General features: G+C 37.8%; 1 protein-coding gene across 1 annotated transcript in view; it reads left to right on the top strand.

Moving 5' to 3' along the window:
* Nucleotides 1-12603, top strand: part of EFCAB2 (EF-hand calcium binding domain 2) — an 89161-nt gene that overhangs the window by 58296 nt on the left and 18262 nt on the right. The window contains exon 3 of the mRNA XM_010591058.3: nucleotides 1396-1468. Within this exon, the coding sequence (XP_010589360.1) occupies nucleotides 1396-1468 (73 nt within the window). The remainder of the gene's footprint in view (nucleotides 1-1395; nucleotides 1469-12603) is intronic.

The raw sequence follows: 12603 nt of genomic DNA on the forward strand, positions 1-12603 counted from the left end.
TTGATTCTTTGTTTGGCGAGAATTTTTATCATGAAAGGATGTCGGATTTTGTCAAATGTTTTTTCTCTATTGATACGATCATATAAATTTTTTTCTTTAGCCTATTGATGTGATGAGGTACATTAATTGATTTTTGAATATTGAAGTAATAGTTTTAACTTTGCTTGTTTTAAGTGGAAACATTCCCTGCCTTAGCAGCCAGAGAGTACTGAATATAATTTATATTTTTTCTTAGATTATTTGTTGAGTTTAATTACATTATTATGGGAGAAGGAGCCCAGGTAGCACGGTGGTTAAGAGCTTGGTTGCTAACCAAAAGATTGGCAGTTGGTTTCCACTAGCCGCTCCTTGGAAACCCTATGGGGGCAGTTCTACTTTGTCCTATAGGGTCGCTATGGGTCAGAATCGACTTGACAGGAACGGTTTTGATTTTTTTGGCTCTATTATGAGGGAGGAAACCCTGGTGGTGTAGTGGTTAAGTGCTACAGCTGCTAACCAAAGGGTCAGCAGTTCCAATCCACCAGGCGCTCCTTGGAAACTCTATGGGGCAGTTCTACTCAGTTTTATAGGGTCGCTATGAGTCAGAATCGACTTGACGGCACTGGGTTTGGGTTTGGGTTTATTATGGCGGAGGATGAGGTGGGTAACTAATATTTATTGAGTGGCTACTCTGCTAAGAGCTGTGCTTTACTTTAATGATAGCTCATATTTCTTTAACCTGTAGTGTGTTCCCATTCCAGTTGTAAGTGTTCTGAGGTAGATACTGTTTTACAGACTAGGAGGTTTATGCACGTGGGGATTGTAGGTAACCTGCCCAGCTAGCCCCTTGCAGAGCTTGCATTTGAATCCCAACAGTCTGGTGCTTGAGGCCATGCTTTTAAGTACTCTGCCCCAAATGTCAACTTTACCATGAACCTCTGGGGTAGACATTATCACTCCCTCCCCACCTACCCCCTTTAACAGAAGTGGCAAGAGAGGTTCAAAAAAGTTAAATAACACTTAAAATTTGTTATTAGTGGCTGGCATTCCTTTTTCTTTCCTTCTATTTTCTTCTCTAGAACTTTTTTGTTTTGGCCCAGGCAGAGCTTGACATTTCTTTTTCTTTCTTTCTTCAATTTTTTTCTTTCCTCTCTCTGTTTCCTTTTTTAGAACTTTTGGATTTTTGTCCAAGCAGAGCTTGAATTTGCCAGTTAATGAAAACACTTCTTTCTTCTCACTTTGGTTCATTTGTCTACCTCTTTTTTCCTCCAGAAAGTGTCTTTTATCACCATGAAACTATTTACTGAGTGACTTTGTTTGCTAAATTACATATGCTCTGAAATAATTGAGAGAGACTTGTCATGTGCCTTTTCAGAGTTTATGTTCTAATCTGTTGACAATTTTTTTTTCCCCCAGAGAGATTGGAACAATTATCAGGTCATTAGGATGCTGCCCTAGTGAAGGAGAGCTACACGACCTGATTGCAGAGGTAAGTAAGGCTAAGAAAGTTTCATTCAAAAGATTGTCTGGGAATTGATCCAAAGGACCCTGTGTGACTACTTGTAATTAAAAAATCTTACCTGAAACTAAAAATGCCCTAAACTGCTGAATGTGATCAGTGAAAATATTAAGGTAACCATGCAAATTAACCAGCCAACAAGCTCTGAAAGAATTAAGACCAGATCTTGACAAAATAACTATGAACAAGTAACACAATGGATCAAGTAAAGACCGTACTTTAGATATTATCCTATCTTTAAAATTAGTTGAAGAAAGGTCAGTAGACATAAAGGATTGATCATATGCAGAAAGAATATTGACAGATGAAAGGAAAAGAGTCAGCAGTATGAGTTCAGAGGACAGAAAAAGAAATAGAGATCACAGGAATTTATATTTATTTGGAGAAATAAAACTGACACTCAGAACAAGTAGTAAACAACATAAAATGGAGTTAACTTGACGTTGATCAGACATTCAAAGAATATTTTAAATGATTATTTGTAATTGTGTAGATGAGTCCCTGGAGGGAATTGCCCCAAAAGTAGCCATGAGCGGTTCGAGGGAGACTGTGTGCCCTGCTTGGCTTCCCAGAGAGGCCTCTGTTCTAACTTAAGTGCAGCTTTCAGTTCAACAAAGCAGAGGGCTTAAGGGGAAAAAGCTACCTGGGCAACCACCAAGAGAAGAATCATTTCAGGGTTGCTTTTCCCTGGGAGTATGGCTTCTGGTTGAGGCAGGGATTAAAAAGATGATAAGGGAAGAAAGTCAAGGAAGTGGATTTTTTTTTCCTCTCCTTATTCCTGGCACCTAGCACAGTGTTAATATTGAAGTAAAGGAACTGTGAATGTAGGCAAGTCATTTCACCTCTGCGAATATTTGTGTCTCTATTAGTAATACCTACTACAAAGTTTGCTTCAAAGATTAATGGAATAATGTATAGGAAGGCACTTTTTGAATCCTAAAGTGCTATTTAAGGATAAGGAACAGAAGATTGGAAAGATGATTCTGTTCCCCAGATATTAGTACCTTGGTAGCTAAAGGGCAGTACCAATTTTTCATTAACATTTTAAAATACTTGATCAAACAGGGAATCTAAATTGTTAGAATATGTTGTTTTTCCATTTGGGGTTTAAATAAAGCTATTTTTATTAAGACTAGGGAAAAATCTTATTTTTTCAGACTTGGTCCTCACATAAAAAAAAGGTTGCTGACTATTGCCTGAAAGTGTTTACCAATAAAACTGAAATTGGTCTTAGGGAGAGGAAGGCTAGCACTGTGGAAGAGTGGAAATGGAAGATGAATTTATAGTGAAATAGTAGTTATCGCATATAATTCACTAGAGTAGGTGGAGCAATGATTAAACGTGCCTCTGAAAGACAGAAAAGGAAAATCTTTACAGCCTAGTCCTTCTATGGTGAAGTAGTCTGAAGTGTTTTGTTTGTATGTTTTCATCTGTAGCAGGGGTCAGCAAACTACAGCCCTCAGACCAAATCTAGTCCACTGCACTTAGTCCATTGCTAAGTGCTCTCTAACATGTTTTGTAAATACCCCAAAACCAAACCAAACCCGTTGCCGTTGAGTCAATTCCAACTTACAGTGACCCTGTAAGATCCTAGGGCTTCTAAGGAGTGGCCGGTAGATCTGAACTGCTGACCTTTAGGTTAGCAGCCAAGTGTTTAACCACTGTTCCACCAGGGCTCCTTTGTAAATATAGTAAAAGCTTTATTGAAACACAGTTAAACTCATTTATCTACATATTGTCTCTGGTTGCTTTCATTTTACAATGGCAGAGCTGAGTAGTTGTGACAGAGATCATATGGCTTACAAAGCTTAAGGTATTTACTACCTGGTCCTTTACAGACAAAGTTTGCCAACTTTTGATCTATAGAACAAACTCTACACCTACGGTTCGGAGATCTGGGTTCAAATCCCACAGCTACACCATATAGCTATGTGGTCTTTGGTGAGCCACTTAATCTTTCAAAGCTTGGTTCCACAGCTCAAAAGGAATATAATAATATCAGAGTATTGTTATGAGGATTACATTTAACAACTGTGAGGAATCATACTCAGTGCATATTTGGCTTTGCTTTCTCTTCAGGTGGCTCTCCACTAAAAACGCCCCCACTGGTGTAGGCAGTTAGCCACTGTGGATGCTCAGGTCCCTAAGTTTTATTTTGTCTTTATTCTTTTCTTGGGCACCTTTGCTTTTAGCTTTTGAAAATTACAGATATTTAGAACAGTTATGGACCAATAGGGATCATGGAGCTGTCTAAGCTCTATACATGTTTTTCTTACTTATACACCAACACAAAGAGTGTATTCAAATAAAATTCTGGCAATATGCTTACAAAGCTCTGGGAATGACTACGCTTTTTGGATTTTTCCAAATAAATGAGGAGAAAAAGCACACAAACACTTAAAGTTATCACATTTAGAAAACCAAAACTCCATGGTAATAAACACCTAGGGGTAAATGTCATATTGCTAAGTGCTCTCTAACATGTTTCAAAAATCAAACTTTTTAAATGTATGTGTGTATATGCTCCCCCCCGCCCCGCCCCCAGACAAACTGTCTGTCAGTTTGTTGTACTGTGGGGGCTTGGGTGTTCCATCGCCAGATGGAATATACAGGAATCAAACTGACTACATCTGTGGAAAGAGATGATGGAAAAGCTCAATATTATCAGTCAGAACAAGGCCAGAGGCTAACTGCAAAACAGACCATCAATTGCTCATACGCAAGTTCAAGCTGAAGCTGAAAAAAATTAGAAGAAGTCCTTGAGAGTCAAACTATAACCTTGAGTATATCCCACCTGAATTTAGAGAAGAATAGATTTGACGTGTTGAACACTAATGACTGAAGACCAGAGGAGTTGTGAGGACATCATACATGAACAAAGCAAGAGGTCATTAAGAAGACAGGAAAGAAAGAAAAGACCAAAATGGATGTCAGAAGAGACTCTGAAAGTTGCTCTTGAATGTCAAGTAGCTAAAGCATAAGGAAGAAATGATGAAGTAAAAGAGCTGAACAGTAAATTTCAAAGGGCAGTTTGAGAAGACAAAGTAAAGTATTATAATGACAAGTGCAAAGAGGTGGAGATAGAAAACCAAAAGGGAAGAACACGCTTGGCATTTCTCAAGTTGAAAGAACTGAAGAAAAAATTCAAGCCTCGAGTTGCAATATTGAAGAATTCTACAGGGAAAATATTAAATGACGCAGGACATCAAAAGAAGATGAAAGGAATACACAGAGTCCTTATACCAAAAAGAATTGGTCAATGTTCAACCATTCCAGGAAGTAGCATATGATTAGGAACCGATGGTACTGAAGGAAGAAGTCCAAGCTGCAATGAAGGTATTGGCGAAAAACAAGGCTCCAGGAATTGACGGGATGCCAAATGAGATGTTTCAGCAAATGGATGCAGTGCTAGAAGTGCTCACTCATCTATGCCAAGAAATTTGGAAGACAGTTATCTGGCCAACTGACTGAAAGAGATCCATATTTATGCCTATTCCCAAGAAAGGTGATTCAACCGAATGCAGAAATTATCGAACAATATCATTAATATCACATGCAAGTAAAATTTTGCTGAAGATCATTCAAAAGCAGTTGCAGCAATATATTGATAGGGAACTGCCAGAAATTCAAGCTGGATTCAGAAGAGTATGTGGAACCAGGGATATCATTGCTGATGTCAGATGAATCATGGCTGAAAGCAGAGAATACCAGAGAAATGCTCACTTGTGTTTTATTGACTATGCAAAGGCATTTGACTGTGTGGATCATAACAAATTATGGATAACATTATGAAGAATGGGAATCCCAGAACATTTAGCGCTCATAAGGAACTTGTACATAAACCAAGAGACAGTCAATGAGGGTATATTGTGTGGTTTAAAGTCAGAAAAGGTGTGTATTAGGGTTGTATCTTTTCACTATACTTACTCAATCTGTGTGCTGAGCAAATAATCCAAGCAGCTGGACTATCTGAAGAAGAAAATGGCATCAGGATTGGAGGAAGACTCATTAACAACCTGCTATATGCAGATGGAAACCCTGGTAGCGTAGTGGTTAAGTGCCACGGCTGCTAATCAAAGGGTCAGCAGTTTGAATCTGCCAGGTGCTCCTTGGAAACTCTTTGGGGCAGTTCTACTCTGTCCTATAGGGTCGCTATGAGTCGGAATCGACTTGACGGCACTGGGTTTGTTTTTTTTTTTTGGTTTTTGTTATATGCAGATGTCACAGCTTTGCTTGCTGAGAGTAAAGAGGACTTGAAGCACTTACTGAAGAAGCACTTACTGAAGACTACAGCCTTCAGGTTGGATTATACCTCAACATAAAGAAAACAAAAATCTTCACAACTGGACCAATAAGCAACGTAATGATAAATGGAGAAAGGATTGAATTTGTCAAGGACTCCTTTTACTTGGATCCACAATCAGCGCCCATGAAAGTAGCAGTCAGGAAATCAAACAATTGCATTCGGCAAATCTGCTGCAAAAGACCTTCTTAAAGCAAAGATGTCACCTTGAGGACTAAGGTCCGCCTGACTCAAGCCATGGTGTTTTCAATTGCCTCCTATGCATACAAATGCTGGACAGTGTATAAGGAAGACTGAAGAATTGATGCCTTTGAATTATGGTGTTGGTAAAGAATATTGAATATACCATGGTCTACCAGAAAAACAAACAAATCTACCTTGAAAGAAGTACAGCCAGAACGCTCCTTCACCAGAAGCAAGAATGGTAAGACTTTGTCTCACATGCTTTAGAATGTTATCAGGAGGGACCATTCCCCGGAGAAGGACATCATGCTTGGTAATGTAGACGGTTAATGAAAAAGAAGACGACCCTTGACGAGATGGATTGACACAGTCGCTGCAACAATAGGCTCAAGCATAACAACAACTGTGAGGCTGGTGCAGGACCGGGCAGTGTGTTGTTCTGTTGTACATAGGGTCACTATGAGCCAGAACTGACTCAAAGGCACCTAACAACAACAACAACATGCGTTACGTCTGGGCCTGGGTGAGTCCTAATGTGGCAAAAAAAGGACCTTGGAGGTGGTATTGGCACCCCAAACTCCTCCACATTTCACCTGCACCTTGTGATTACCTAAATCATTGAATATTAATAAAGTTTGATATTGGTTAAGAACTTGGATTCTGATGAGTCTGATTTGACAATTCAACCCTTTGTGTTATTTCAGTAGTACTTAACACAGTCTGAAATTATTTTTATTTATGTATCTGTCTTTTACCTCTAGAATATAAGCTCCTTGAAGGCAGAAGTTTATGTTTTGTATACCATGTAGCCTCAGTATCTAGAACAAAACCTGACATATACTTGTTCAAGGACCTGCTATACTCTTTTTCAAATGCCTGAGCTATATTCTGGTTGTAGTTAAGTTTCTTTCCCTTTATCTGCTGCCCCTAATACTTAATATTGTTTAACCAGTTATTAAGCTCTACTTGCAAGACCTAGTACGAGAATAGCAGCAAGTGTGGAATTTTAGGCTTTGCAAAGCACTGAATGAGCTATTTGAGTGAAGGGTTTATAGTATGTCTGTCTCACACACTGAAAAATTAAAAATTGACAGTAAGTAAAAGTAATTAAAAACTACTACAAATTAGTACTTATTGAGCACTTACTATGTGTCAGGGATACAGAAGCAAGCAAAATGAACACAATCACTTACTAATTTGGATCAAGATAGTTTTGAACATTTTAAAAAACAATTTATTTTTGTTGTTGCTGTTGAGAATATACCCAGCAGAACATACACCAGTTCCACCATTTCTACATGTACGATGCAGTGACGTTGATTACGTTCTTCAAGTTGTGTAGCCATTCTTACTCTCTTTTCCAAGTTTTTCCTCACTTATTAACAGAAATCACTACCCCCTAAGTTTTCTATCTCATTTTTCGAGTTGCTGCTGTCAGTTTGATCTCATATAGGTAGATCTTAAAAGAGCACGATGCTCAAGGCGGACATTATTTACTAGTTAAGCAAAACTATTGTTTGGTTTTGAGAAGATGTCAGGGAATATTTTTGGTTTAAGGTTTAAAGATTATCTCAGGGCAATATTTCAGGGGCTCATCCAACCTCCATGGCTCCATAAAATCTTGATTCCATGAGAATTTGAAATTCTGTAGGGTTTTGATCAGGATTCTTCTGTGGAATCATTGATCAGAAGTCCAGTAATGGTCGTACATAAGCAACCTCAGCAGCTACTCTGGTTTTGTCATTGTTGTAGGTATATCTGTCTTAGTTATCTAGTGCTGCTATAACAGAAATCCTACAAGTGGATGGTTTTAACAAAGAGAAATTTATTCTCACATACTCTAGGAGGCTAGAGGTCCGAATTCAGGGTGCCAGCTCTAGGGGAAGGCTTTCTCTGTCTGTCAGCTCTGTCATCAGTCTGCCCCTGGTTGAGGAGCTTCTCAGCACACGGACCCCAGGTCCAAAGGACATCCTGTTCTCCTGGCTCTTGTTTCTTTGTAGTACGAGGACCCCATGTCTCTGCTCCCTTCTCTCTTTTATATCTCATATTCTTAGTATGCTCTTGGGTTCCCCTTGCTAGTATTTTGTTGAGGATTTTTGCATTAAGGCATAACCTAATCTCGTAGCTTGAGTCCTGCCTCACTAACATACTACCTCTAATTCTGCCTCATTAATATCACAGGGGTAGGATTTACAACAAATAGAAAAATCATGTCAGATGAGAAAATGCTGGGCAATCACACAATACCTGGGAGTCATGGCGTAGCCAATTGACACACATTTTGGGGGGAAACAGTTCAATCCATGACAATATCTATCACATAACTTTTGCCAATTCAACTTTTTACAGATATACAACTTATTGACAACAATTGTAATAATTGGCTGTGCAACCCAATTAATCAATGTGATTTTTCTATCACTGTTAGCCCCCTGCTCCCCTCCCTCCAGCCCCTGGTAACTACCAATAAACTTTGGTCTCTATACATTTGTCTTTTCATACAAGTCAGGTCATACAATGTTTGTCCTCTTGTGATTGACTTATTTCACTCAGCATGATGTTTTTAAGCTCCATCCATATTGTAGCATGTATCAAGACTTCATTTTTCTTACTGGCTTAGTAGTATTCCATTGTATGTATGTACTATATTTTGTTTATCCATTTATCTGTTGATGGGCATTTAGGTTTTTTCTACTTTTTGGCTATTTTGGATAGTCCTGCAATGAATGCTGGCATACAAATATCTGTTTGAAAGTCTGTTTTCAAGTATTTTGGGTATATATCTTGGAGTGGAATTGCTGTGTCATTATGTTGTTGTTGTTGTTGTTGTTGTTGTTAGGTGCTATTAAATCAGTTCCAACTCGTAGCGACCTTATGTACAACAGAATGAAACACTGCCTGGTCCTGCGCCATCCTCACAATCATTGTTATGCTTTAGCCCATTGTTGTAGCCACTGTGTCAATTCATCTTGTTGAGGGTCTTCCTCTTTTTCACTGACCCTGTACTTTACCAAGCACGATGTCCTTCTCCAAGGACTGAGCCTTCCTGATAACATGACCAAAGTACATGAGACGTAGTCTTGCTGTCTTTGCTTCTAAGGAACATTCTGGCTGTTGGTTTTTCATATAAGCCCTGAATAATATTGAGGAATTTCCTTTTGATTCCAGTCTTCTTGAGAATTTTCATCAAGAAAGGATGTTAGATTTTATCATATGCTTTTTCTGCATCTATAGAAATGATCATATGATTCTTTTTCTTTGTTCAATTGATACAGTGTATTACGTTGACTGATTTTTCTAATGTTGAACCATCCTTGCATTCCTGGAATAAATCACACTTGGCCATGGTTTATTATTTTTAGTATGCTCTTGGTTCCTGCTTGCTAGTATTTTGTTGAGGATTTTTGCATCATCTATATTCTTAAGGGGTATTGACCTGTAGTTTTCCTTTATTCCGATGTCTTTGTCTGGTTTTGGTATCAGGACTATGTTTACTTCATAGAATGAATTAGGGAGTATTCCTTCTCTATCTCTTGGAAGAGTTTAAACAGGATTGGTGTCGATTCATCTCTAAATGTTTGGTAGAAGTCTCCAGGGAAGCCATCTGCTCTAGGGCTTTTTTTTTATTGGAAGGTTTTTTGATCACTGATTCAATCTTTTCACTTGTCATGAATTCGTCGAGATTTTCTATTTCCTCTTGAGTCAGTTTAGGTAGGTTGTGTGCTTCTAAGAATTTGTCCATTTCATCTAGGTTATCCAGTTTTAAGCATTTTAACAATTATAAACATCAGAATTTTAAATACATGTACATTTAAATATTTGAGATTGTATTCAGTTCTACTCATTAAGCTAAGCAAAGAAATTTACCCACAAATAAATGTGCAGTGGAGTTTTGTATATTTGTGGTCAATGACTTAGTGTTAAATTAATAGTGTTGAGAAACCATTATGATGTCAAAGTGTGATAGATACTTTCCAGTAACCAGTTAAAACAATCCAATATCTTTACTGAATCATTTCCTAAACATTTTCGTCTTGGATGTTATAATACATTCTCAGACATACCACAAGCCTCAAAGGTCCTAAATTATAGTTTCTCATCGTTTTTAACTGATTAAGTATCCTCAGGTTTTCTTTTCCCCTTGAAGTTTCAGAAATGGCCTTTTAGTTAACAGAACAAGATCTATAGTATCCACATCCTTGTGAAGTGGAAATTTCCACCAACCCGTGCCTTAACTACATCAGTCTGGTTCAAGATGAGCGCTGAGATTTCACATCATTCAGAATTTGACTCTACCAGGTTTCTCAGAGAATGAGAAAGGGTGGGAGTAATTATTTTCTTATTTTAAAGTAGTTGGTGATATGAAATATTTTCATCTCCCCCCCCCCCCCCGCATATCCTGGCATTGGGGAAGGTAGAGAATGGAATAGAATTGATCTAATTTTTATTAATGTTAGATGATGGTGTCATAGAATTGTAGACCTGGAGGTACTTTGGTGATTATGTGGCTATCAGCCATTACCTCTGAATTGAAATTGGTAAATTTGCGGGGGGAGGTGTGTAAGGAATGTGTTGTAAAAAGAGTCGTCAAGAGTATTATTTGTACTTGGAAGAAAAACAGTAAATAATGCTAAAGCAGTGACCATTAGCAGGAAAACAGGACTCAGGGAAATATGCAAAAATGGATTTTCCCCCTCTGAAATAAATGAATTGTATTATTATATGGGATATAACCATGACAATAGACTAATACAATTTTTTCAAAACTTTTATTGTATTAGTGATACTGACATTACAGAAAAATTTTAAATAAATAGAAAAAAAAAATCCTGTCCAACAACCTCACCACCTTAATTTAATTACTGTTAGCATTTTCATGCACTTCCTTCCCTACTATTTTCCTATGTATGTTTTAAACATGACTATAATCTTATGGTATATATAATTCTGAATCTTGCTTTTTTTCACCTAGTTGTATCACAATAATTTTCTATGTTATAATAAAATCTTCGCATGTTTTTATTATTTAAAACATAGATGCTTATTAAATCAATTCGGACAAGAAAAAAGTAGGGAAATGATCTTTCTTGCATCTATCCCTCAAACACAACTAGGATATTCCACTTTTTTCACTCAGTATTATATCATAACAACTCTTCCATGCTGATATGTAGTCTTTAAAAACTAACTTTTTTGGGGGGGTTGGTAATTGCAAAATGAGTATAGTTTCTATACACAAAACTGAAGAACACAGAAAAGCAGAGACAAAACAAAACACCTTATAATCCTACTACCTTCAGGTAAATTTTTGTAGTATTTTTTTAAATTAACATATGTGTGTTTTCATACATATTTTTCAAAAATAGGATCATGTCATACATAATTGTTTCATAACCTAATATGTTTTACTTAGATCATTAATATGTCCATGTCAATATTCTTTTATAACAAGATTTTAGTGGCTTCCTCATATTTAACTACATGGTAATTATCATATTAACAAACAGAAGTAAAATATTTGAGAATATTTACATATTAATCTATTGTTAGACATTTAGGTTGCTGACAATTTTTAGTATTATGGATACTTCTGTGAAAAACATTATTCAAATAAAATATAGACCCTTTTTGAAGAAGAGCAGTTCTCACTGCCCTCCCTGATTTCGTGATGACAAATTATTAGGCATGCTGTTTTACAATTACATGAAAAAAACAAGCCCGAGAGTGAGGAAGGAGCCAGGTTACAGAGGGCCTTGTGGGGCATGCCCAAGTAATGGTGGGCTACTGCAGGATTTTAGATGGAAATGACATGAGCAGATGTGCATTTTAGGCAAATCAGTCTGATGGCAGTAAGAGTTTAGATTGGAATAATTTGCAGTGATCCTTTCTGTTCTTAGGCTGGGTTCTCTAGAGAAGCAAAACCAGTGAAGTGTGTGTGTATATATATGGTATCAAGGAAATGGCTCACTAACTTGTAGAGGTTGGAAAGTCCCAAGTCTGTGGACCAGGATGAAGGCTTCTCCTGACTCATGCAGCTGCAGGGGCTGATGAACCCAAGATTGGCAGGTAAGCTGGCAGGCTGCTGGCTCACAGGCTGTAGAGGTAAACGAATCCCAAGATCGGCAGGTAAGCTGCTAGCACAAGTCCCAAGAACTGGAGGTCAGATGAACAGGCGCCAACTGCACGATCCAGAGTGAGGAAAAGCCCACGAGTTTTGTCAGAAAGTCCACATATTTTGGATGTAGGCCACACCCCCAAAGAAACTAACTCCCTTTCAAAGGATTGGCTGCTCACAGCAGATCTCATCATGGACGTGATTATATCAGCTCTCATATGGAGGTGATTACATCATTACATAGCTGCCAAACTACATCATAACTGCCATGCCACTGAGAATCATGGCTTAGCCAAGTTGACACACAACATTAACTATGACACTTTCCTTGGGTCATATCTGACAGCTTGGAGCCCTTTATATATTTGGATGATTTTTTCCTAAGTACTTTATTTGATCCTTTTATTTAGGAAAACCTAATTGCCATATTTCCACCAAGTCATAATGTTGTGAGACCATCCTGACTCTTTGCATTCCACTACTTAGATCTCAGTGTCATTTTTA

Source organism: Loxodonta africana, chromosome 25 (genome assembly GCF_030014295.1).
Source record: "Loxodonta africana isolate mLoxAfr1 chromosome 25, mLoxAfr1.hap2, whole genome shotgun sequence".
NCBI classification, from domain to species: domain Eukaryota; kingdom Metazoa; phylum Chordata; class Mammalia; order Proboscidea; family Elephantidae; genus Loxodonta; species Loxodonta africana.